The 27,614-nt window shown below is 39.5% G+C and overlaps 2 protein-coding genes across 4 annotated transcripts in view; both read left to right on the top strand.

The window, feature by feature from the left end:
• The window catches only part of SCEL (sciellin), a 73,519-nt gene extending 70,949 nt beyond the window's left edge, over positions 1 to 2,570 (top strand). For both annotated transcript variants that reach the window (XM_072032482.1, XM_072032483.1), the window contains one exon: positions 805 to 2,570. In XM_072032482.1, the coding sequence (XP_071888583.1) occupies positions 805 to 821 (17 nt within the window). In that variant the 3' untranslated portion in view covers positions 822 to 2,570. The remainder of the gene's footprint in view (positions 1 to 804) is intronic.
• An 11,652-nt stretch (positions 2,571 to 14,222) lies between these two features.
• The window catches only part of SLAIN1 (SLAIN motif family member 1), a 49,387-nt gene continuing 35,995 nt past the window's right edge, over positions 14,223 to 27,614 (top strand). The window contains exons 1-2 of one of the 2 annotated variants that reach the window (XM_027442878.3): positions 14,223 to 14,768; positions 17,976 to 18,115. In XM_027442878.3, the coding sequence (XP_027298679.1) occupies positions 14,365 to 14,768; positions 17,976 to 18,115 (544 nt within the window). In that variant the 5' untranslated portion in view covers positions 14,223 to 14,364. The remainder of the gene's footprint in view (positions 14,769 to 17,975; positions 18,116 to 27,614) is intronic. The other variant, XM_072032465.1, reaches the window with a different exon arrangement.

The raw sequence follows: 27,614 nt of genomic DNA, 5'->3' as shown, positions 1-27,614 counted from the left end.
TCTTCACCTCTCATTATAACCTGTAGAGTCCTACCTGTGCAGTCAATGGAGACCCTACAGTAAGGCAAATAAATCTTGCTCTGAAAGTCACAAGAATGTATTTCAGGGGTATCCAAGGATCAGGTTGTTATTCTGAAATGAACAAGCCAGGGTTCTGAGGTATTTTCACCTAATGTAGTCATTGGTGCACACACACACACACACAAAAAAGCAGTTACAAAATCTATTAAAGTATAATGAAAATATTAGACTGTGAGTGCCATTCTTTCCCACGTGAGGAGGACAGTGAGTAAACAAACATGCAACACGGTGAAGAAAGAAGTTTTTGTTTTAACTCCTCTAAAAGTTGCTACATTTTAAGTCTTCTTTGTTCATGGCAATTATTAATTTCTAATACTATGTCAGTACCAAATAAAGACAAATGGAAACCTAAATGAAATGTTCTGATAAACTGGTGTTCACCTCTGTACTTATTTTGGGAGAAAATCATGTAAACTGTTATTATATCAAACACTGTGTGTTGTTAAAAACCATAATGTTATTAACCATTGCAAAATTGGATGAGAAGAGTGAGTCCAGATTAAAAAAGTAAGGCATTGTGACAGTTACAAAACTGTATAAAGAAATACCAAAGTATGCATATTAAGTGTTATAAACTTATATATCCTATTTCAGCAAATGACAAGATGTGACAGGCAGACTCCAGCAGATTTTCTAAAAAACAATTAATTGTCTTAAATTTCAGTGATGTTTAGAGAATGTTTATGTTCTTGGCATTTCTGATCAATCTCTTCTCTCTTGCAGAAAAATGGATCTACTAATTTTAACATAAAGAAAACAAGACAAAGAAGTTCCACAAATGTTTAGTAAAGTGTATTGGCCTGCTACTTCAAACCACTGTGGAAAATTATCAATTTTAATTTCTAGAAATAAGTACTCTAAATGCAGTCCTACTGCATTGTTCCCAAAAGAATTAATTCCAGGAGAATTTAGATGCCTTTTCATACACACATTCCTGAAAGTGAAAGATGTCGTTCAGTGATCATCAGATCTCTGAAATTGCTAAACTGTATGGAAAACTAATGATAATTTATTGAAAAGTTACGAACTGCAGAACTTACACACCCATTCTGAAGGATGTTGTATTCTATTCAGAAACCACATCTCCTCAGAAATGAGGAACTGTTATCTTTATGTGGTGTGAATGGGATTAATCTCATCTAAGATTAGCCATCTGAAAATCATCTATTCATTTTAAGCTACTGGTTTCATACTCAGTGAGGTGGGTTTTTCTCCATGCTTTGAGGACAGACATCAGTCTCCAGAGTAAGATTCTTCCCAAGTAACCTAGATCATAATTTTAAGATTATTGATTTTCCAAATAATCTTTGGAAAATAGATCTCTCTTTATAAACTACAGAGGGATGCTAGACAAAAATTATTAGGAGGGTTAAATTATTAGTATCAGACTCCATATTTTTAAGCTTGGTAACTATTGTATTACATTTTTGTTGTTGTTAGTTTTTGTTTGTTTGTTTTCTTTTCTTTTCTTTTTTATGTGCACACTAATAGTTGCCATGAAATCAAGGAATTACATACTTACTGTGACATTATGTTGTATTTATCTTTTCTGCTATTTTAATCCGCCTATCTGAACACCTGGGATGGATTAATCTCTCCTAAATTTAAACCCCTACAGTGTGGACATCTACATTTAAGTTACTTAATCTATTCTGTCTTTATAGTCACTAGAGAGAAGTAGATATTTTTAGAAAATGATTCAGTTGGTCAGATTGAAAACATCTATTTTGTGATGAGGTTACCCATACTCTGAACGTATGTTTTACATTCCATTATTTGCAGAGGAAACTGGAGTGAATAGTTGAAATTTAGACATCTCCATTAGGCCAGATGCCCTGCTTCTGTTGAGCCTACGGTGAAAACTTCTTTTTTTTTTTTTTTTTTTTTTTTCCTTTTGTACAATGTGCATCTGTTGAGGTATAGAAACTGAAAGAAGAGTTCATTCTTTGTTATAATATGTTTCTGCAACACTAATTTGTTATCTGCATTATTTGTCTAAAATAATAATTATTTCAGTGGTTTACTGGAGAAACAAAGGTGTTAACTACTAGTCTCCACCTTGAAAAGTTTTAGATCATGGTTATTTAAAAATGCTTTTCCTCCCTTACCTATCATCTGAAAAGGATTTCTTAGACATGAATATGATAGCATTAGGGTGCTTTTGGAGGCTGCTGAACCTCAGCAGAGCTTAGAAAGTCAGAAAGTGCCAAAGCCATAGATTAACACTAGAGTGTTGAACAATTATTGCAGCCAAACATTCTCTCTTCAACTGCACCTACACTAGTGGAGACAGGAGCTATGAATTTATGTGTAATTTAAACCATTGGACCCTCAGCTGAATAACGATACAATCTGTCTTGCCTGGCTTAAAGCATGTTTGTACTGTTATATGAAAAAGAGCCATGAAACAGTGGATAATTGCTTTCATTATTTTTATGAAAAAATCTTATGAATTAATGGCAGTACCTTTATTAAATCTATTATCAATATTTTTGTGTGTGTGTGCTTATTGCTGACAACATACTGTAGTTAAACTACGCTCAGTATTACCCAATGCTTCAACAGGGTAATGAGACTTGCACAACAGGTGGAGAAAATCAGTAGAGATGTTTTAATATTGGGTCATAAATTTGGTCCTGTTCAGAGACCAACAGTTATTGCTAAGGCTGAGTTGCCTTAAGATGAAGATGTTGGATATTCATCTGAGCTAGTACATTAGAATCCAGGACATAGTTTGAGGGGATTTTAGTTGTCTTCATTGGAGATCAGGAGAAAACTGTGGATCCAAATATCTGCTACTTAAATGCTCACTGACAGAGACATAGCAATACAGAAACAATAAATAATAATTCTGTGCTCATTAATTCATCCTTGCTGAACAGCCCTGGTAATTTTGCCTCCCCCCCCCCCCCCCTTTTTTTTTTGTTCTTTTGTTATTTTTTATTGTATGTTGTAAGTTTCCTGAAAAGAAACACCGGTTATGTGTTGCTTTATATTTCCTATATAAAAGCCTGGATAGCAGTACTCGTTAAAAAAAAAAAAAATCATATTAACATCTCAATACCAATGTATCAAAACTTAATTGTTTTTTGTCCTTTTTGCATATCATTAGCATGTGGTGTTTTATTTCTCTTTGACTAATGCTTCCATGAAACAATCCAAACGAATAGTTTGCTGGCAGCTGTTTTAATGAACGCGTTATCTTCAATAATGCATTAAATTAGACTGAAAAGCTGTATTGAGAGATAATATACTAAATTACGTGGGGTTTTGTGATTCATCAGGCACGTTTTCTCAATGTGTAATGGATACTTTATTTTACAAAGATTGGGCATAGCTCTACAGGGGGAAAATCAAGCAACAGGAGAAAAGGAGTGAAATAATGCATATGATACATATTGATGCACTTAAACATGTAGTTGGTATCAAAACTACTGATATTTACATGAACAAGGAATGTCACAAGTGCACGTTCAGAGTAGTAATGTATCCTGTTTTATCCTTTATAGGTCCTTACAGAACACTCTTAGCATCCCCTCCCTAGTGGTGCTTGAAGCAAAGTGACAAATGTGTTAGCATTGTCCTCCAGTCCTTTTCCTCTTGTAATAAACATCTCTGTGAGTTTGACAAGGTCAACTCGATATGTTTCTTCTTGGTGTGGAGATGCATGTTGTGTTGGGATAGTTTCATGTGTTCAGTTTATTTCCTCAGAACGTGTATAGGTCAGAACTATGCCCCCTCTCTTCCCCTCTTGATATTTTTACGTAATCCTATTATTTAGGATAAAAAAGTATTCTCTTTCATCATTGTTTTTGCTTTTTGATCATAAGTGTTGTTCATTGTAACTACTCAGTTACACCAGGAGACAGTTTTAGCTTCCAGTCAAGTCAGTATCAGACTACAAGGGAGAAATGTAGCCTCCTTTTCTGCTGTACCCAAACACCTTGTTTTTCTTCACAACAGCATAATACCAGAGAGGCACTTCATTCCATAAAGACAGTGGATAAAGACACTTAATATTTAGGTAGGTTTGATGTGCCAAAGTCTAAAATTGTTGACCAAAAATGCTCTGTTTGGCTGCTTAACTGATGAATATCCTTGACGTCTTAAGGTAATTAGATATTTCCTTCTTTAACTTGAAAGGCATCAAGATGTTTTGCTCTTTGCCTTGTCTGAGCAACTCAGCTCTTATCTCCCACATCAGTAAAATTGTGACTTAGAAACATTCTGTGCATTTCAGGGAGAAGAATCTGCAGATATTCTCAAAGCATATTAGGCATGTGCTGTGAAGATAAGACCCCTTCAAAAATTTCATCTTTTAAAGTCATGGCGATGGTGTTACTCTCCTCTTTGAAAAGCTTACTGACCCAGAAAGTGGGAGGGCCAAGTTCAATTTCTCCCCCAGTGTTACCTATGTTTTAACCAGGTTGTTTAAGGGTCTGTTGTGTGAAATATAACATGTTCCAATCTGTGCAGGGTGGATTCTTATAGCCCATGGACCACAGGATAGTTGTACTGCCTGCTCACTCACTGTCTGTTCACCTATTGACCCCTCAGGCATTACTATGGGATAGAAAGTATGGGAACAGTCCCAGGAGCAAGAACACATCCTGGAACTGATATTTTTTCAGGAGGTATAGTGATAGGACAAGGGAGAATGTCTTTAAACTAAAAGTGGGTAGATTTAGATTAGATATAAGTAGGAAATTATTTACTATGAGGGTGCTGAAGCACTGGACCAGGTTGCCCAGTGAAGCTGTGGATGTCCCAACCCTGGCAGTGTTCAAGGCCAGGTTGGATGAGGCTTTGAGCAACCTGGTCTGGAGGGAAGTGTCTGTGTCCATGGCAGGGAGGTTGGAGCTAAATGATCTTTAAGGTTCCTTCCAGCCCAAACCATTCTAAAGTATGATTCTATGATTTTATCAATTTCTCCATGCCATCGGATTGGTCTAATTTATAATTAAAAGCAGTCTTAATGATTCTCTATTAATCTCTGTTAATGCCATGTTCCCTTCTAGCAGTATTAGAAGAGTTACCTGTGGTCAGATTTGGTAAGAACACAATAGCAAGGGAGTTTGGGGGTTTCATTTCATACTACTAGAAATGTCTTCAGATGATCTCTTTTGAGCCTCGTTATTTTATTTGCCTTTTTAGTCTCTGAATTCTGCTGGTCAGGGACTAAATTCTCTCTCTCTGTGCAGTGTCCAGCACAGCAGTGGCCTCTGGGTGGTACTGCTGCACCTGTGTATGTGGCTCAAGGAAAACTGATTTCACCTCCCTTTGCAAGCAAACTACTTGTAGATTTACTATTTGTGTGGAGTTTTTATAACTGTGTCAGTTATAAATTGACAGCTACAGACTCATAGCCTGTGCCAAGACTTAAAACTGCTTGGTTTTGTCCTGTTAGATTCAATATCTGAGAATAATCGTGCCAAAAGCACTTGTCTGTGTATTGGCATTGCTGTACAATCATCAGGCATCTGTTTAGGAAGCTCAGACAGCTATTGTGGTCAAAACAACAGGAGCCAACATTCTAAAACTACCTCATCTGGAAAAAAAAAGAAAAAAAAAACAACAATAATTTCTGAAAAGGAAATTCAATATTTTTCTGGCTTTCAAGATGTTTTTCCTAATGGAGGAAAACAATTAGTATTAGTGTTAGTGTTCACATGTCAAAATAAACAAAAGAAGCAGAAAAAGGAGAAAAGATTCAGAAGAAGATGAAAACATTATGCAAAGAAGCCAATTAGGGACAAGCAGAATCTGTGATTTTAAAACCGGGGATAAGAATTTAAAAAATTGCCATAAATAATGGTGCCATTGAAATCAATAGTAAAACTTGAATGCAAGATGAATATTCTAGAAAATGTTACTTTATCTTCACATCTTCTAGTTCCTCTAGGAAGTTTTCACAGGTGGAACTTTGAATTACAAAAACCCTGTTTTTAATTCAAATACTGGAATTAAGAATGTGGTACCAGCTAATCAATTTGCTGAACTCTGACAGCCAATAATTAAAAATACTAACTACTATTTGGAAAGTCTACAAAAGCATATTATTGATAATACATTTGAAAACTGCTTTTATCTGTTTACCAAAGTATCTGTGGGAAAAATATTCTCTGTGTTTTGACATCTGTGGACAGCTTGGGGAAGAAAACAAGAAAGAATATTATTTTTTCTGCCTCTTCCACTGTAGTATCAGACAGAGGAGAGCACATGCTTTGAGAACTTTTTTTTTTTTTTTTTTTTTTTTTTAATTGAGCCTTCTAAGTAGAATCAGATCTCCTCAGCAGGAACACAAATGAAACAGTGAAGCAAGGCTAGGACGATCTTTGTTTCTTATGAAGAAATCTGAACAAACACAAGGAAAAAATCTAGCTGAAAACGATATGCTGTAAACCACAGTTTATATACACTGACTGTACACCTGCTGAATGGACCAAAATGACACAGAGTCAGCATATTGGGCTTACGCGGCAAGGTTTTGGGAGTAGGGCAGGTTGAACGGGTGGCCTCTGTGAGCAAAGCCCAGCTGACTTGCGGAAAACGGACTCCACAGTCAGTAAGATTGTAAGGTAGGTATGTTTATTCTGCACTGGGCAGCACGGGGAGAAGTTCCACCAAAGTCGTGCACACCTGAGGCAGCAACTTGCCTTGGTTATATGCAGTAAAGAGTTACATATGCATGAAGTTTCACAAAACACCTATACATATTCATAACATCTCCCTGCTTCGTATTAAAATTTGATTCAAGGAGTCATTTCCATAAACTCCTCACATCACGCAGTGTATTTTGGTGGTGGTCATTGGGGGTCGTGGGGATGAAGATTGATGACTCTTCCTCGTCACTACTAGTTGACCACTTGTCTTTGCGCAGACTCAGTTGCTCTTTGGCTCTTGTCCATCTGCAGGACCCGTTTCTACCAGTTTCTCACACTCTAATTAAGAGACTGACCTTGGTAAGGGGCCCAAGGCTTCTTGCTTTAGTTTATTTGCACAATGCACCATAGTTAGCAAAGACACTAAGTAGCATCTTAGTTTAATGCCATCAGCGCTCTATCTCAACTTGATAATATTCTCCTAACACCCTCTCTCACAGCAGATATCCCATGTCAGATCAGAGCCAGCTCCAAAAGGGACCTGCAGCTGGCCAGAACCAAGCCAGTGAGCGACACTGCTTGGGCATCTGGGAGAACAGATTTAAAGGGGGAAAAACCTGCTGCACAACAGCAGCTGGGAGAGGGAGGAGTGAGAACCAGCCCTGCAGACCCCCAGGTCAGTGCAGAAGGGCAGGAGGTATTCCAGGTACCAGAGCAGCAGTTCCCCTGGGGGCTGTGGAGAGGCCCCTGGTGGAGCAGGCTGTCCCCCTGCAGCCCATGGGTCCCACATGGAGCAGATCTCCACGCTGCAGCCCGTGGAGAGCCCCCGGTGGAACAGGTGGATGTGGCCTGGAGGGGGCTGCGGCCCATGGAGAGCCCCCACAGGAGCAGAGGGTCTGGGGGGAGCTGCCACCCACCCATGGGGGACCCATGCTGGAGCAGTTTGCTCCTGGGGGATGGACCCTGTGGTACAAAGCCGTGTGGGAGCAGTTCCTGAAGAGCTGCTGCCTGCAGGCAGCCCCTGCAGGATCAGTTTGGGAAGGACGGCATCCCGTGGGAAGGACCCTGCATGGAGCAGGGGCAGAGAGTGACTGTGAAGGAGCAGCAGAGATGAAGCATTAGGGACTGACCGCATCCCCCATTCCTTGTTCCCCTGCACTGCTCGAGGGGAGTAGGTATAAGAGAGTGGATAGGGAGAAGGTGTTTTTAGTTTGCTTTTAGTTTCTCACCATTCTAGTATGTTATCATGAGGCAATAAATTACATTAATCTCCCTTATGCTGAGTTTGTTTTGCACATGAGGGTAACTGGTGAATGATCTCCCTGTCCTTACTCAATCCATGAGCTTTTTTCACCATTTTTTCTCCACTTGTCTTTTTGAGGGGGGGTTGTGAGAGAGCAACATGGTCATGCTGAATTATCCTTCAGTGTGAAACCATCACAGCCAGAAAGACTGATACATCACTACTGAGACCTAGAAGGAATGGAAAATGTTTTTAATGCTGGAAAATGATTTGTTGCAGGAAAGTTCTCAAGGTAGTGCATGAGGAGGTTTTTGAACATGAGGGTTGTTGTTTTGGTTTTTTAATCCCATATGATGGGAATTAAAGAAATCACAAAAAGTAACACAGGTTTTTCTGAGTGTTCAGCAAAGATTTTTGCTTGAACAAAGTGAATTTGGATGATAGTTCAGATACTCTATGAAACCATTCCCCTCTCTAAGAGTTAAATACATGCACACTGTGACACAAATAAAACCTTCCAAACAACGGTAAACTTTCCATGCTCTTTAGACATTCATTCAACTGTGTTATCAGTGCACTCAGATTTGCCTTCTCAACAAAAATATTTAGTGCTGGACTTTTTTTTTTTTTTGTGATACTTATTTTTTTTCCTAGATATATCACATGACCAGTGCTGAGCATATTGCTATTTATTTTTTTAACATGGTAACTTCTAAATCACTTTACAATATCATAAAGCATTCAGTCTGCTGGCCTATACTTATTAAAATTTTACAAATTTTGAAAATTACTTAGTTACCTTAATGATAAGGTTCCTAACATGGATTTTTTTCCCCCCCCTTTATTGTACAGCTGCTGAATTTCTTGAATCTGCTTCTCCAAATAACTATAGATAGAATTAATTATGACAGAAAATTTAAAAAAAAAAGACTAATGACCTGAGTTAGTTGAACACTCTCAGTATATTCATGTCATCATGAAGTAAAACATTTTTCCTCTGTCAACAGCCACTTTTCCCTGAAGACAAATCAAGCTGAAGTCAGGCAAAATGTGAGCTGTGGATTTTTAGCATTTTGGAGTGTTATGGTTTTGTGTAGGATAGGGTTAATTTTCTTCACAGGGGCTTTGTACGATGCTTTGTTTTGGATTTAGGGTAAGAACTATGCTGATAACACAGCAATGGTTTAGTTGTTGCAGAGCAGTGCTTGCACAGAGCCAAGGTCTTTCCAGCTCCTCACACTGCCCAGCCAGTGAGGAGGCTGGGGGTGCACCAGGAGCTGTGAGGGGACACAGCCAGGACAGCTGGCCCAGGCTGGCCAAAGGGATGTCTCATACCGTATAACATCAGGGGTGTAGGTGGCCTGCTGATGGAAAGTAGCGAATGAATTCCTTTTTCTCCTTTGCTTGTGTGCATAGCTTTTGCTTTACCCAGTAAACTATCTGTGTCTCAGCTGATGAGTTCTCACACTTTTACCTTTCTGACTCTCCCCCATCCCATCTGGGGAGAGTGAGACAGTGGCTGTGTGCTACTCAGCTGCCTGCTGGGGCTAATCCACAAGCTGTGAGCTGTATTTCTGTCATTCTTGGTGAAGACTCATAAGAGAGAAACAAGCTATCTTGATTCAGGCTGATGCTTTATGAAGGGAAGGGAAGGGAAGGGAAGGGAAGGGAAGGGAAGGGAAGGGAAGGGAAGGGAAGGGAAGGGAAGGGAAGGGAAGGGAAGGGAAGGGAAGGGAAGGGATGTTTATTGCACAGGCAATATTTTAGATATCATAAATACTGATTTCCTGGAGAAACTGAGGCTCAGAGAAAATGATGCAGTTTTGAACTTTATTTTATAGAAAATTCATGCTAATAGTAATTGCTATGCACTTTAAGTTTAATGTTAATTTAATAAGGAAAAAGCCAGAAAGAATTATAGTAGTTTAAAAAAATGAAATTCTGTAAAAATAATAATGTGAATTAGCAGGAAATGGAAAATAAGAACTAAGAAGGCAAAATGTTCTCAAGAGACATTGAAAAAGAAGGTTCCACACTGTAACTCCAGGAAAATATTTATCTACTCAAGTACTTTAGAACAAATCTGTAAGTCTAGCTGTAACAAATATCTAGGACCAGACAGTACCCATGCAAAAATTCTCCAGCAGCTCAAATGTCCCATTGTTGAACTTCTCACGGGCATTTAACCTATTGCTCAAAGCATGCCTGGTGTCAAATGAATTGGAAGCATCAGCTGTGACATCAGACACGAATAAATATGAAAGCTGCTCTGGGGAACTACATTGCAGTTAATTCAACTTTTCTATTGAGCCAATTTGTACAATTTTTAATAAATAATGGAATACACAGGCATCTGGATATGTATAATACATTGGAGATTCTGTGTAGCTTTTTCAAGGCAAGGTATGCTCATGAATACATGAATGTATCTGAAGGCATCAATATGTTTTTGGTTAAGGCGGCTTCTTTAAGTGAATGTATTGGGATTTACAAGCAAATTTTCATAGTTGTTCCCAAAGCTGTCATGATATAAGAAAACAAGGAATTTTAATTAAAAGGAAATAATAGGCTGGAAAATTCATTTTTTTATTATGGGGGGAGACAGGAAACAATGGAAAGTTCAGCCTGGCTTCTGTGGGGGCAAGGCGATATAAATTAGGGCTTGTCAGCTTGGAAGAGAAGTAACTGAGTTTTATAAGTCATGAATGACAAAAGAGAAGCTGAATAGAGAATGATTAATCATTCCGTCTTAGAAAAACAGAACTAAGGGACACCCAATTAAATTAAAAGGCAGCAGATTTAAAGTAGATAATAGGAAGTAGCTTTTCTTACAATGCATAATTAAATTGCAGTGCTAATTGCCACAGGGTGTTGTGGAGTCCTAATGCATAAATGGTTTAAAAATGGGGCTCAGCAAATGTAATATTATTGCACATTGGTAGCTGTAAAAAAATTAACGATCCAGATGTCCCAGTCCATGGACTACTGAAAGCTGGAGAGGATCCCTCACTATTTTTCTTGCTTCTTGTATGTTTTTATCTAAGGAGCTGCTATCAGTCTTTGTTACTGGTTTAGATGGACTTCTGCTGGTACTTCAGTGTCTCTATTTTTATAAAGCTACTTTCATAATCACTTTTCAGAATGGAGCTGCACTTTTAAAATCTCACCAGACTTGGAGGTTACCATCCGTGCTCTGACCTTATTGTAACACGTCTTTTGTATAGCCCAGACTGGATTACTGCAATTAATTCTTTACTGGCTTGCCTGAAAGGCAGGTCCAGCCTGCAGCTATTATAGAATAAAGCAACAGGCTTATTATCAGAGAAGAGCAGATGGGATTTGTAGACTTCCTGCTTCTTTGTTCTCTGCATTGGGAGTCTATCAGCAACTACATGGATTCAGAAATTTCTGCTAGAGCAGGCCATGTAAGTAGCCAAAATCAGCCCCTTCTCTGCCACCCTAGTTTCTCAGGTGCAGGAATAGCAGGTTCATGGGCATGCTCGGATGTTTGGGGTCGGTGTTAAAACACATTTTATCAATAACTTTATAAAAATGGATGGAACCATAAAGGCTTTACTGTGTTTTGTAAAGAGCTTATGGGTTCAGTAACTCGTCAGCTAGTGTTGGGACACTGAATGGAGCTTGTTAACATTTTTTTAGTAATGACAAATATTCTCTCTCTATATATATATTTTAAACAGTTAGGTAAAAATATTTTAATGATGTTCAAAGCATCTTTGCAGAAGACTAGCAAGCCAGCATAAAGACCATGAAACAGTGTGTTTATGAGCACCCTTGGGTGAAGATGTGTTAGTGAAATTCTACATACATTTGAAATACAGCAACAAAAGCAGAACAGTGAAATAGATTTTTACTCTTTAGTAAATCCAACCATCCAGGAAATACCTGGAAAACAAAACAAAACAAAACACAGTGTGTCTCATGTTGATCATTAGCACAGCATTTGAAGTGTGCACAAGTTTAAGCTCTTTTGCCAGATGGAGATTAGGTTCAAAGCAGCCCTACTCAAAGAAGAGCCAACCTCCTGGCCTGCTCTCTGGGGGACGAGATGTAGTGAACCTTATCCCACCTGTGATCAATTTGGCTGAACTTCCTGAAAAAGTCCTTGTGCCCATGCTAAGGCACTATGCTTGGTCCTCACCTCTTTCTCTTCTGGAAGTCTGCCTGAAGAAGTGTCTGCATACAACATTTGTGTAGGCAGCACAAACAGAAGAAGGTAGCTGAAGATCTGCAACTACTTTTACTTGTAACTGAGGACAAGCATTTCCATGGTGACTCAAAGTCCCATGCTGTGGTGTTACATACTGTAGTGCATCTCCAGATTTGTGTCCTGATTTGCCTCCAAACTGGTGTGTGCATTAGACTTGTTGTCAATGAAGGGCCCTGACCACACTGCCATGTTCCTGCTCTGGCAGTTAGAGGACAATGTGTCTGCTTGTATGCCTGGGACATTTGTTTTATGCTTTTCAGCGAAAACCTAGCTGGCAAAGTGATCAAAATACTGTTTCCAGATCCATTATTAATAGTTTCATTGAAGCTAAGCCTGTGCTATCAACATGAAAAAGCACTATACAGCTAAAAGGTGTAACAATCAGATACCTGCTTCCTTTTTGTTGTTCTAACTTTGTCCGGCTAAAAGAGAAAAAACAATTCAATTTTGAATCTCTTTCGAATATTTCCTCTGCCTGATTGTATCACAGGCGCTGACATTACCGTAGGCTTTTTTTTTTTTTTTTGTATATTACTGATGTCCAATAAACTCTATATAGCATATGCTGCTAATTATCACTTTACAATCTTAATGGATTAGCATATGTATTTCTAAGAATTAACACTAGTACCATTATTAGCGATAACGACCTGAGAGATATGCCTGTTGCCTGGGGCTAAACATGTAGAAGCTCAATTCTTCTTTTCCTTAGGGGAATAAAGATTATGGCTATCTGTAGTAGTGGAAACTGGATTAGGTTACTCTGATGATGCTTGGCAGAATTGGGGCCAGGAGTTTTTTACACTCTCAACATTTTTCTACTTCTCTCTTCCAAATGGACAGAGGAGACCAAATGAAAATTTTGGATTAAGTGCTGTCTGTTTGCAGTCTGTTACACTGGAGGCTATATGTATTCTCTTCAGTGGTAAAAGTCGTATCATCTGGAAGTCAGTGCTTTGTTCCCTGCTCTGGCTTCCTTTCCAGCCATTCTCGTAGCACTAGCTGTTATTACTTACATTGCAAGAGTGCTTAAGAGATTACCAAATAATCGTGGCATTTTCCTATCCACGTGCAGAAAAAGGACTCTTTTTCAAAGAGCGTAAACAAAAGAGGGGAGGCTTGGACAGGCTGCACGGTTTCCAAGTTTACTTATGACTTAGACAGAGAATCAAAGCAAAGCCTGTCCCTCCTTACACACCAAACATAAGATAGGATAGGGACACTGACAGCAGTGCTGGCTGCTGTTGCTGCTACTCTGTCCAAAGCTGGTGCTGAGCAGTTGGGTGGCGATGAACTGATCCAGACGTCTCTCAGTGGTGGCTGGCCTGGCAATCCATGTGTTTCCTGGAGTTTTGGTCTGCATTTCGTGTCAGAGCTGTAAGAAACTCGGGAGGCTGTCCCCTGTAAGTGTAAATGAACCCAAAGAGGGCCAGACCTGGGTATATAATGGCTGAGCTGCGGGATGCAACGGGAGGTTTCTTTCAGTACTGAAGGATAATGAAGGATAGCAGATTGATCTGCTTATGTGAACCACATCAAAGGGAATCCTTTCAATATGGGGGCGATTTTTAATCCCAGGGGTTGTCCTACCCATCACCAATTTCCCCGTGTATTTTTTTTTTTGTATGCATCGTTCTGTCTTCTTGTTTCATCAGCAGCGCATCTCCCAAACCCATAACCCACATCTCAATGCCACCAATTGTCATTTCTGGCTGCATGGGTGGCCCGACACGACCCCTGGCTGTGACTCCCATTCCCACCCCACTTCAGGCCGCGCAGTGACAGCCCCGCCACCACCGGGCTCAGGGAGAGGGGGCAGCATCCTTGGGCTGGACCCGAGCCGGGGAGGAGCGGGGGGGGCTCCGCGCTCCTCTTTGTTCCCTCCCCGGGCGGCTGCCGGAGTGGGAGGGGACCCCACTCGGGGGAGGGGACCCCACCCGTGGGAGGGGAAGGAAAGAAGGGAGGGGAGGAGAAGGAGGGGAGGAGAGAAGGAGGAGAGGAGAAGGAAGGGAGGGGAGAGAAAGGAGGGGAGAGAAAGGAGGGGAGGGGACCCCACCCGCATCCCGCTCGCCGCGCACAGCGCAGCGCAGGGCCCCGGGCGCGGTGCTCCCGGTGCTCCCTGAGCCCCCGGAGCCCTCCCGAGCCCCCCACCCCAGCCGCGGTGCCGGGCGCTGCCCCCCGGCGGCTCGGCGGAGCAGGTAGGGAGGATGGAGGCCGCCTTGCTGAAGCCGGCGATGATGGCGGAGGTGAAGGGGAGCGGCTCCGGCCCGGCCGTCAGCGCCGAGCTGGAGGTGAAGAAGCTGCAGGAGCTGGTGAGGAAGCTGGAGAAGCAAAACGAGCAGCTCCGCAGCCGAGCCGCCGCCGCCGCCGCCACCCCCGGCCCGCACCTGCTGCTGGCCCCCGGGGGGCTGCGCCCCTCCAGCCCCCCCGTGCCGCCCTGCGTGCCCAGCCCGGCGCCCCCCCCTACTCTGCAGGAGCCCCTCGCTTATTTCAAGCCCTCTCCCGGCGGCGGGGGGCAAGAAGACAGCGCCCCGGGGGCTGCCACGGTGCTGGACGAGGTGGCGGTGCTGGAGCTGGAGGATGGATGCTGCGGGCAGGACGAGGATACGTGGTACGTGCGGCTCGCCCCGCGGCACGGCACGGCTCGGCACGGCTCTGTGCCACCCCCCCGGGCACCGCTGTGGCCCCCCGAGGTGCTCCCGGCACGGGTGGGGGGCAGCGGGAGCGGGGCGGCACGGAGGGGTCGCTGCCCCCCGGTCTGCGCATCTTTAACCCCTGGGGATGCGGGGATCGCCTGGTTTTGGGTCTCAGCCCGGTTTCGGGCTCCGGTTTCCATAAGGAATGAAAATCGAGAGGTCCGTTATCAGGGCAGCGCTGCATCCCCGTCTTAGAGCCCCGGCCCGATTGTCGCAGATCTTCAGGGAGCTGGGAGGGCTTTTGTCTTTTAGGCGCTGATCTAAAGGCTTGTTTGTGCGTCTCGTGTAGTTGCAGGACGCATGGCGGTGTGCTAGTGCGTTAGTGCCCAGAATGAAGCAGAAACGAACGGCAAATAATAAAGCCGAAAATAAAAATTCATAGATTTCATAGATTCATACAGTGTGCGGGCTGGAAGGGACCCGCAGGGATCATCGAGTCCAACTCCTGCGTCCCTAAAGGACGACCCAAAAAATCAGAGCATGTGTCTGATTGTCCAAACGCTCTCAGATGCTTTGACCTAGAGGAACGATTCCTTGAAAACAAGCGGGAGGGGTCATTACAGACTAAAGATATCAATGCATTTAAAAGTCTGGCGCCTCAAAACTCGCCTCAGCAAAGCATGCAGACATCTTAGCAACTATCCACATCCTGCAGAATTACTATGGAAATCATGCTATGTAACCATGTTAAGCATAATTGATGCCCGATTCTGTTAAAGTGTCAGTAATAAAATGTGTATTATCTGTATTCAAATACCTGTTTCAATTGTCTATCAATGCTTCAAGATAGCTTTTAGAATGGTTACAGTATTTAAATAGAGCGGAAGTTTACGTCAGCTTAGAATAAAATACAGCGTAATGCAGCTGAGATACATATAAACATCCTTATTTTGGAACTAGAGATAGGATTTAATAATTAGTCCAAACACCATAAATATTTCTTCAGTGTTGGTTATGTGTAATTCACAGTATGAAATAATGCTGTGCTTCAGTTTTTGAAAACTGCTTTTTCCAATTAAGAGTCATCCAAAAATTGAATAGAAATTCTGCCAGTGCTGCTTCATTGTGTGCACTATTGGTTGCTCAGGGCTGTTTGGGATTGTTGGACCTGCCTTGAATCTGCCTTGAACCTGAGTATCTGAATACTCTCCTCAGTCCTGTAACCCATTGCTTATGACAAACAAGCAGGAATGATTAAACTTTCTTTCACACTGAGTGCTGTAGAATGTCAAATTTGTGTGAACCAGTCATGTTAAACAAAATGTTGTTCCTGCTTATTTATATTTGAGGGCTGTACAAAGTAAGTATTATTTTATGTGCCTCAACAGAGTGATGATCTTGATCGAGGTCCTATTTGATTTGCACCCTGGAAGCAATCCTAAATGTTTCCTTGAGGTTAAAACTTATCAACATGTCATGGATGTATGTGTCTGTGGGAAGAATTAGATAACTTATTCTGCTACGAGTGAGTTGTTTTAGCTGCTCAGCATTTTTTGTTCAAGGCTGAATCTCCATCATTGTCCATCAATGGTCAGCTGTGTGATGTCAGCTGCTTGGGGCTTTTTGTAATATAAGTCTTCAAAGCAAACTGATATCTGGAAAGCTAAAGACCACTGTGTATCCTAGTTGTTGATTTATTAATTTTAGACCTCTTTTTTTTTTTTTTTTAACTGCAGTTACAAAAAACTAGGACTAGCATCATTGCAGACAAATAAAAACTTCTTTTTGAAAACTTCTTTTTGATTTTCAGCTTTTTAGATATCTGATCATTGAGAATTCATTACTCAGATGTTTAGGTTTTGAAACAGTTCCTCAAGTTTGCCTTTTTTTTTTTTTTTTTTCCATTTCTGTTTTTCTCAGGATAATTTTTTAAATGTGTAGCCAAGCACGGCAAGGAAGCAAGGGGAAATGAGTCCTCTCCTCAGAGAAATTCAGCAGTTGAACTCAGCTGGAATTGCCAAAGGAGATACTGATTGCAGAGAGATTTATTCATTGTGAACTGGACAGGGAGTGCTGATTCACTTCACATAAATAAGACACTGAGCAGACATGGGAGAAGAGTTACGCTCGGGGTTGGGTAGCTGTTGAACCAAAACCCTAAAGGTGAAAGACTGAAAGTGGGCACCCGAGAAGTTCAATCATTTTATTGCTGTTGTTGTCTTGCCTTTTTCACCCCCTGTTTGGATGCCAAATTCCTTTACAGTTTGTGGAGTGTTTTGGTGCCAAAAACCTAAGACTGTCTGCAGTCACATTAATCAGAAGTGGTAAGGCCAAGGAGCTGAAAGCCATCTTTGGTGGCTAATAATAGTTTACATCCTGGGAGATTTGTGTTCTCCCAGGTGAGCTGACGCACTAATCTATGAAGACCGAAGCAGCAGCACAGATTCCAGCTTCAAGAATTTACCCGTGCAATCCGCTTTGATACCTGGCTTCCTAATGTGCTTGACCATCTGATTAGTTGCCTGCTGTAGTCTGAGAATAACACATATGTACTAGTTCTTGCATAGTCTTTTTTTTTTTTTTTTTTTTCCCCTGCAGGAATTGAATATCAAAATGAGGTTTTCATTGTTTCTCAATGGATGTTTTCTAATCTTAAAAAAAAAATGACTGCTGTACAAGTAGGAGAAGATAGTGTGTATAAAAATTACATTATAACCAGCATCCTGACAAGTTGATCAAATTGTAGGTAAAAGTATGAAGTGGGTAACAATGAAATTGTGATTCAAATGTAAATTCAAATGCTGAAATTATCTAATCTCCAGTAAAGATAAATATAGAAGGGAGAAATGGTAGCTTCTTTAGAGCACCTAATGCATTTGAACTTTGGGCCGTGTTGAAATTCTGATGGTGGTAATAATGTGTTGCAAGATTTTTAGAAGAAGTCTAATAGAACCTAGATTTGAAGTTCTGGACCTGTAGAGTTTGTAATTTGTCACCTAGTTTTCTGAGGAGGCAAGTAAACGAGTGAACGAGTGTAAAGTTTTATTCTGGAATGTATTTTGTTATTAGTGTATTGCAGATTTGCACTGTTATAAATTATTAGAGAGCAGAAAGCTGAGAATAAAAAAGTAAACTTTTAAGTATTGCTTATCTTGCTGACATTTGTGTGTATTTTGGTTAAGGTTGTATGTCTTGCCTACCAAGACTCTTACCCTTCAAGAAAAATCACTGAGCCCTCTGCAGTGGTGCAGACGTGTTCTGGATCATCCAAGTCCTGAGATAGAGGCTGCAAAACGTTCCCTATGCTTTAGATTGGAACAAGGTAATCCTATTCTTTGAATTTCTCTGCTAGTAAGTTGACATTTTTGGCCTAGCATTTGACTAGCGTTCAGTGTTCAGCAAGCTCCAGAAGTGGCCGACATGCAGTTTTTCCCATGTACCCAAGTATTCCTCCACTCCATGGATGCTAACGTTTTTGTCTTTTTTTTTTTTTTTTTTTTTTTTCTGGTGATGTAGGTTTAAAAGTATTCTCCTTCTAATTCTTTTCTTCTGCTGCAAAACTCCCACTTTTTATATTTGATATTTTTCATATGTTTCTTAAAATAGGATTTATTGGGCTCTTTGCAAGAAAACTTTGATGCTAACTTTACTATTGGTCTGGCGTTGGGATTTGTAAAACAGTGCTTTTGGTTTTATGCAAAACCAAAATTATCAAGATGCAATAAATTTTAAGGGCATTTTTATCCACATGTAATAAAATTATCAGGACTTTGTTAAGTACAGGACAGACAAAGAGAATCTATAACTTGATTGCTTGCACTGCTTTGTTGGTAGACTTGACTATTGGGATAAATCAGATTGCTGTTCAGTGCCAGTGAACTTAGCTGTATCTCAGTGTGCTGAATTTTGTTCTAATTAAGTATCAGCCACCATTATTTTTACTCTTTTATCATATAGAATTCTCTTAACCTTGTAATAAGTGTTGTTGAAGAAAGCGATTAAGATAAGAATTAAGGTTTATAAGTCACTAGGAAAGAAAACATAAATGAACAGTATAGGAAGATGACAGGAGAAGGAAATAAAGCCAATGGCAATATGAGCATATGGTTGTATAAGTCAGCTACAGCCCTTGTTAAAAGAGACTGAGCAGGTACCTTTATGCTTTGGAGGATAAAGGAAGTTGTGGCTAGTCTCATCCAAAAACAGGCATTTAACTGAATCAGTCTCTGAAGGTATCTACCTCTTTGCTTTGACTATGAAAGAGTCATAGTCACCCCACAACACTTATTGTCCTAGCAATATTCAGTTGAGCTCATTTGCCTATAGTTAGGTAGGTGAAACCGAGGTCCACATATTGGTTATCATCCCACCTAATTTGGCTCCTGATTCAGACCACTGAGACCACTAATTTGGTGGAATTTGGCTCCTGATTCAGACCACTGAGATCATGTCTGCAGTGTGAACTGGATGCCCATGCTTGCAATCAGTGCAAGTCTTGTCCAGAGTCAGAAGAAGCTGGGGAGCTGCTCAAATGGTATGGTGTAGGTGTTGTCCCAAGGGTGAAAGCAGTGACTCTCTTGAGTCCATTGATGGTAATGGGTGCTTGGCACCCACCTGAAGACACATCTTTGTCATGCAGGGTGTCCCAGTCTGGAGCTGAATCCCAGTGTAGAGTCTACTTTCAAATTGCCTCCTGTAGGCATTTAGATTGCCTCCTGTAGACAACTGAGGCCATTCAAGATGCCCTCAGTTGCCTCTGGATGACTCAGGAAGGATACAGACCTTCCATAGGTTCTGTGCCTTTTCTGCTACTCCTTTGGCCTCCCAAGAGCATCTTGATACAGGCCTGTGCATCTAAGTACAGGCAACCGAATCAAATCCATACTGTGAAGGTAGAAACAATACAGAGGAATGCATGACCTGTTTTCCCCTTCCAATGTATTATTTTAAATTTAATAGACAATAAAGTCATTAGAAAGGCAATTTTATTGTTTGGAATTTAAATCACTCTATGGTTATCAGTATAATTTCTAAGTAGAAGTCACAGTGAGTAACATTTGTTCCATAGACATACTGACCATGGGTCACTTTGATCTCTCATGTTTTAGCCATTGTTGTGGCATCATGAATTTACTGGACTTTGCAGAAAGTTTCTCAGAAATTACGTGCCATGTGTAAAACCCATTATGGGAGCAGTATGTTCAAGGAGGGAATGGACTCATGTTTCTACTGCAGCAATTCTATGGTAAAATTGTTTTAACTAATATTGACTTAATATTAACTTGAGAGCAGGAGAGGGACTATTTGTGAGGTAGTCAAGTGATAGGACAAGGAGTAATGGTTTTAAACTAAAAAAGGACAGATTTAAGTTAGATATTAAGAAGACATATTTTAGTATGAGAGTGGTGAAGCAATGGACCAGGTTGCTCAGAGAAGCTGATACCCCATCTCTGAAAGTGTTCAAGGCCAGGCTGGATGGGGCTTTGAGCAACCTGGTCTGGTGGAAGGTGTCCACACCCATGGCTGGGGGTTGGAGCCAGGTGAGCTTTAAGATCCCTTCTAACCCAAGCCATTTTGTGATTCTATGATTCTAGTAGTTCAGTTATTATTGCTTATACCTTTACAAATAGTGTGGGTTAAGAAAACATCATCTTTCTTACTCTAACATTGTAGAAGTTGGTTTCATATTATTTATTTATTTTCCGGTTTTGAAATCAAATATGAGATTGTTTTAAGAATCTATTAATTCCATTTTAAAGTACAACAAACCTTCTGCAATCTGACCTTCCTGTTATTTTATTTTGCTGTCCACTCTGTCAGTAAGCATGTATGTATAAATACATACATGTAATTTTATTCTATTTTTAACAAGTGACTCAGTAAGAATAGCATTCTTATTTTCTGGTACTAAAGTTTCAAACTTCATACTTGTGAGTTGAACAGTGTTTTCTCCCTTTAGCCATATGCACTGAAAGGGTATTTTAGAGGGATTTTGAAATCTAGTCATGCCTCTTCTGTTTGGCACAGAGTCAATAGTAACACTGATGTACGTGAGAAATATTAAAAATGTAGTGAAAAAACATTTATAATGTACTAGTCTGTGCTTCCTGAGATGTTTTATAGGTAGAATTCGATTAGTAATTTTGTCCATGATGCATCAGCAAAAAATTAATCCAGTTTAGATTCTCATAGCTCTTTAAGCACTATAGTACACATAGAAATAAAAAGCAGTAAAAATTGATTTTTGTCTGCATGGTCAGCACATCTGAATGACTACATGCAGAGAAAAGAGCTGTGAACCAAAAAAAGGTAAAATTTTGTGAGGCTGTTTTTCTGGGTTTTAACTAATTCATGTTCTCTACTTGCGACTTGTAAATCTGTGCTCATTTATTCCTGCTCATGTAAGTTTTCCTTATTGCATTACATTCTGATCTTCATATAAATATTAGTTTGTTTTGTGAACTATCCCAAATTAGGATATCTCATAACAAGACTAAAGGTCTTGTGAGAGACTTATGTCAAAGCAATCCTAGGTGATAAAATAATAAAATAACTACCTGATTTTTCAGGCTCAAGAGTCACTTGGATCATGCTTTTCACCTTGCTGTGCTTACCAACCTGTTTCTCTCCTAGTGAAAAAAAAGTGTTTTATGTGTTTCATGGTGGAAATAAGATTTCATCTTGGAATAAATCATTAAGGGCATAAGCACGGTGGTGGTATCCTGCAGGTGGTTCTTCTGTGAAGCACTGTGACAAGCTTCTCATCATTCCTCTGGTCTACCAATAAGTAGTTAAAGCTTATATCTAGTTTATAATGAACTAGGTTTATTACAAGCCCTACTTCTGTGGACTGAGCACGCTAACTCTAAGGAGGATGAAAGTTAAATGTAAACTCATATGATAAGATCTTTGCTTGGAATTTTTCCTGTTTTTCATGAGCAATTTGTGATGAGGTATTTTTATTTGTTTTTGTTTTTGTTTTTGTTTTTATTTTTATTTTTATTTTTATTTTTATTTTTATTTTTATTTTTATTTTTATTTTTATTTTATTTTATTTTTTTAATGGCCTGACCTGGATCACTTTTTTCTTTTTAGTCTTCCTCATTCATGTTTTCTGTGAAACTTTTCTGGTTTGTTTTGTTTACTGCAGCTCTCTGTGCAAAATCAATTCCCTGTCACTCAGTTTTTAGTATTGCTTTCTATCTTGTTTCCTGAGATTCATTCATATCAGCAGGGTCACATAATAGTCTTAAAGCTGTGGTGGAGCTTCTATATTTTCTTGGTAATACTTGGGGATGCTGGGAGATGTCAGTGTTAAGTCCAGTGAGAAGAGAGATGTGGTATGTAAACTTCCTAGATGCTGCAGGTTGGTATAACTCCTCTGAAATCGATGAAATGATGTTGATTTACACCCTGGCTGAAACTACACTATGTAGCTTTGCTTCTGTAAACTGCTGTCGAGCAGCCGGATGGATAAACTGAGGAGTTAAGAGGCTTAGCAAGGAGTCAGTCTGTAGGAGCTCAGCTTTTATGCAGAGCTTCAAAGCATATCTCATCCAGTTCAGCCTGCCAGACAGAAAACCTCACTTCCTTGGAGAATATGAAATACTGGTTAGATTCAGAGTTTGCCTTGGATGAATTTTCATTCAGAAATGAAATTAATTTATATCCTTAAGGTTAAACTATTATTCGTTTAATAAAGTAAATAACATATTTCAAGATAGATGCCATTTTGTTGTCCATGGATATGGTATGTTGTAAAACAGATCCACTGTCAGTTCTTCCTTTGTTTATGAGTTTACAAAACCCAAGAACCCAAGAACCTCATCAGTGAAATTTTAGCCTTTATTGTGCTAGATCCCAATGTCACATCAATTAAGTTTGACGTCCAAACAAATAACAAACCTGCAAGAAAAATGGAGTGGGGTGGAGGAATATGTAATTCAGCAGAACTATATTCTCTTTACCTGTAAAAAGTCTTAGCTGATAGGATCCGAGAGAGAATGGTTCACCTGGATGAGAAACTTTGTGCTTACACAGAACTGGGCCATGTTCTGTCCTGTTCACCTAATTCTCTTTTCGCTTCCCAGGGGTTCATCTTGAAGTCATTTAGTTTGACATCTTTAAGATATAAAATACATCAGCTACTAAAAATTGCAGTCATAAGGAACTTTTACATTGTGCTCTGTTAACAGCAGAATCAAACAGGAGATACTATAAATGGAAGAAAGCTTATATTGTGTATTGAGTTGAATCCAGTGGTGGTTTTGAACTGCAAGGTTTTATTTTTTTGTTTTGTTTTGTTTTGTTTTGATGTGCATTGATGCATCACACATGTATGTTATGGCATTCAGGACTGGATTAAGAAGATCTAATACAGCTTTCTTGTCCTTATTTTTCATATGTAATGGAGATTAAAATTTTACATACAATGGTTTTGGCATAGCAAATGATAATGTCCTGAAGCTTGCGAACGATAGGATGGTTGTTTCCATCATAAATAATACAATTTCTAATGCTCTAGAATGAATGAAAGAACTGGCAAGACCAATTCAGTTCCTCTCTGTATGTGATTCTGATAACAAAATGTGCTGGGTGTCTGTAATTCCTGTCAGCATCTCAGTACTTTTGGGGAGATACGACATTGACCAGGAAAAGATGTATAGCTGTCTTTCCCCACAATGCAAGTTAAGTGCTCAGAGCACACATATACATTTGTAAGAATTATTTCCTGTTAGATTTCATTTGTTTGAAATAACCCCTTGTAACACCTGTATAATTCCAAGCAGTTCTTAGAGGTTTTGCAAGTGCTGCTGTCACTGGATTTTCTAACACAGTTGCTGAAGATGATTTGTATATTTCAATTGGGAAAAATTCATGTTTTATATTCTACTTGGAACCGTGTGCTTGTATTTCAAATACAGTATTTCTCTTCTGCACTGGAACGTTTCTACTCTGCACTTCAAGATAGAAGTGCTTGGTTAAAAATTCTTATGACAACAAACGCATAGAAGATCAGACACTTCATTCACAGTGCAGATATCCCTTGTCTTTTTAATATGGCTCTTAGATATGACATCTACTTTTTATTAAACTATAATAAGCATGCTACTTAAAAATTTATTTTCATATTTGGGAATTGACTGTTATGTGACTTGTAATTAAATACTTTCTTAGAACTGAGTTCTAGTTGTCATTATAATTATGAGAAAATGCAGAATTTGCAATCTGAAGTCCATAATTTAAAGGATTGTAGAGTAGTCATGTAAGGTATTACCTCTGTAGAGATGATATCTGTCCCATTTTAGAATGCTGTAAGGTAGCATAAGTCTAAAGACAATAGTAGTAACATCATCCTTGACAGTTATCCTAAAAATACAGGCACTGTTATTGTTATCCAGTGGATTACTAATCGCTGTTTTTGTTACCAAGGTATAAAACTGCTTTCCCAGATAGAATTTAAAAACAAAACTAGGTTTTATTAATGGGCACAGATACACTTAGTGATTCATCCTCTGAGGATAATTTTTCTGTGGGAAAGAGAATATTTTCAAAACTAGACTGTTCTGGAAGCTGTCATATAATTTTTCTCCTGATAGTCTGTGTATCTTGCTCACTGTTTGCTAGTCCCCAAATGATCATTATAGCTTTTATATTATTCTCATTATCTTTCACTGCCAGTTTTTGATATCTACAGAAGAGAACTGGAAATAACATTTCAGGATGTAGATGAGCCTCCCCCATGTGGTATATAGAGGTAGCACTGCTTCTTTATAAAGATATTGTTTATTTCTTTTCTTCAACTTTCAGGGAGCACTTTGTTTCTTGTCTTTGTAGCATTGCATCTTTTGTTCAGATTCTTCTGTGCCATGATGTCTATCTTCTGAGAGCTGTTTTACTTCTAGGATATAGTCCACAGGCTTGTAAATATGACATATAGTCTTTGTTCTCGGTAGCTCAACTCGTATTTTAATATATTAGAAAGAAGTTGATTGCACTTTCTTTACCAAGTGTTCCACATCCAGTATATCTGTTTTCACGTTTTATGGATATACAACATATAGACCAGAAATTAGTTTTTAACTGGGCTTTGTGCAAATGTTCTTTCTGACACCGACAATGGAATATAGTCAGTAAGCTTTGATCTGAATATTAGTGAGGAGTGGGCATTCACAAATCATAGAATCATAGAATATCCTGAGTTGGAAGGGATCCATGGAGTCCTGCATCCAAGTCATTTATGAAAAAATTGAAGAGAACTGGCTTAAAATGGAGCCCTGCAGAACCCCACTAGATTTGTTTGATCTTTTAATTTTTCAAGACAGGTTGTTAGTTTGAATGTTAGAGACACTGTATTTTATAAAAATCACATTCCTGAGTTTTCAAAGCCATGAAAAAATTTGTGTCAGAAACAGAAGTGGTGTTTAGGCTGTCAGCTCTTAGGGACAGGGGCTGTAATGTATTATGTCCTTCAGGAGTAGCTTGTATAATGTAATACCAGTTTCATTGGACTCCGGGTAATACCACAGTAGAAGGCCTTAGTAAAAGAGAAATATTGAATGCTGTCTTCAGAATTTGAATCTGACTTTATATTTTAAAGGTATTTGACAATTTGGCTCCATGCACAATTCTAATTATGTTTATTGCTTCATAGTGTGTTTTAAGTTTGTTAAGGGAGCAGGAAAAGATTTTGTGGCCTCTAAATGTGGGTAATATCAGCTTAATTGTCTGTTCTGTTGTTGCCTGAAAATTGAGAGGACTGGGTTCAACATCCTAATGCTTTTAGGTCCTTTCTCTCATAGAATCATTCATAGAATCACAGAATAGTTGAGGGTGGAAAGGACCTCTGGAGCCCATCTGACCCAACCTCCTGTTCAAGCAGGGACACCCAGAGCAGGCTGCCCAGGGCCATGTTCAGGCAGCTTTTGAAGATCTCCAAGGAGGGAGGCTACACAGCTTCTCTGGGCAACCTGTACTAGTGCTCAGTTATCCTCACAGTCAAAAAGTTTTTCCTGATGTTCAAACTGCATCTCCTGTGTTTCAGTTTGTGCTCATTGCCTGTTGTCCTGTCACTAGGCACCACTACATCTCTCAAGCAAAACACTACCAAACCTTCTTAATGCTCTTTATTCCTCCATCCTAACACATAGGAAAAGCAGGAGAGAGAGTGATTTATAGGCAAGCACTAAATATGACAGGATAAAGTGATGGAGGGAGTCATTGTTTCTCCGTGGTGTCATCAAGTTTCTTTTTGTCATTTCTGCTTCATGTATTGTAGTGTATTCAACATTAAAAGTGTCTCACAATTGTTTCTTAACTTACTTTGAAATAGTGGGTTTGAAATGCTTCACTGTAATTACAAATTAATCTTTATTTGTAAATAAAAAAGTCTCTTTGTGAGGAGGCACGTATGTTTTTGTGTTGGACTTATTCCAAGAAAAAGATATCATTATTTTTGGTATATGTGGGTGCTGACAAGTTGGAAATTATTACTTTGATGAAACAAATGTTGTTTTTTTTTTAGTGAATAGCTGGAAAAGCATCTTAAACTTTGCTGTCTAAGCTCATTTCTGTTTATTGTGGACCTGACTAGTTCTGGGGGTGGAAATGCTTAAAAAGATACTGTAGAGTGCTTTTTATCCCACAGAGTAAGGCTTGGGAAGAAAGGTGTTGCAGAAGTGTAATAATTGTGTTGATGGTGTTGCTGTAACTTGTGTGCTTTTGACTATTCTGTTTTGTGCTATTCTCATGCTTTCTCTGTCGTACTGTACTCTTTGTTGATAGTGTTATACTCCTCTCTCTTTTCTGTGTTACTTGTTTGCAAGAAGCAAGTATTGCCTGTTTGTTAAACGTCTGTTCAGTTCTCACTGCAGTGTAGATACCTACGGGAAGTACTGACAAGGCAAAATTTGCTTAGGGTGTCTCTGGAGAGGTGTCTGAAATTTTTTTAGAAGAGCCTAAATTTAGCAACATGCTCTGAGTTAGTGCCAGGGGGAGACAGTCTTTCTCTTGGGAGTCTGAAGAGAGTAGTCTCTCTAAAAATTGTCATTACAGAAGTCCTGACCCCACAGACAATAATAATGATGACAATGGTATCTATATCAAATATCTATATGTCATTTTACTCATTTTTCTAGAAGTGGCTATCTTGTTAGTGCTTCTAAGTGTGATGCTAGATTGGTGTTGAACCTTAATTCTACAGTAGGATGTATATTCCTGATACTTTCCTGTTACATTTATCAGTCACTTAAACCTGTATCAGAATTTTCTTAATCCCAGCATTGTGGTTTTTGACCTATTTGGATGAAAGCTGTATTTTACAATATCTTTTATTTTTTGAAGGATTTTATATCTTTTCTCTGCTTTGAGTAAAAGTGTTAACACCTTCTCATAATAACCTTGTCACTGTGACACCTGCTCTGTGTATCCAAAAAGCACAGGGCTCCTGGAGGGTAGTGCTGCTTTTAACCTTGATTTGAGCCTAACTTTTACCTTTTCTGCTCTGATGTGGTATAGGCAGTGGCTATACTTGTGCCACTTGTGCACACAAAAAGAAGTGTGACATCTTGCAAGAGAGTGTTAGATTCAGAAATGTATCTAGAGAGTGTCCCTTGCAAAACCCTCCTGCCAAAGGTTTAAAATGTAAATAAAGGCATCAGGTAGACACAGTTGTAGGGGAAACTGTAATGTTGCATTTAAGGCTGTTTCTTGGATGTAGGGGAGATTTGGGACTTACCCATAGTGTTAGAAAAAACATAGGGTTAATGCTTGAATTATTTGATCTTTTTCACTTTGTGATATGATAAAGTTATATCCATATG

The sequence above is a fragment of the Anas platyrhynchos genome, chromosome 1, assembly GCF_047663525.1.
Source record: "Anas platyrhynchos isolate ZD024472 breed Pekin duck chromosome 1, IASCAAS_PekinDuck_T2T, whole genome shotgun sequence".
NCBI lineage: Eukaryota > Metazoa > Chordata > Aves > Anseriformes > Anatidae > Anas > Anas platyrhynchos.
Note: the sequence above shows the minus strand (reverse complement) of the source record. Positions and strands in the feature narration are given on the sequence as shown.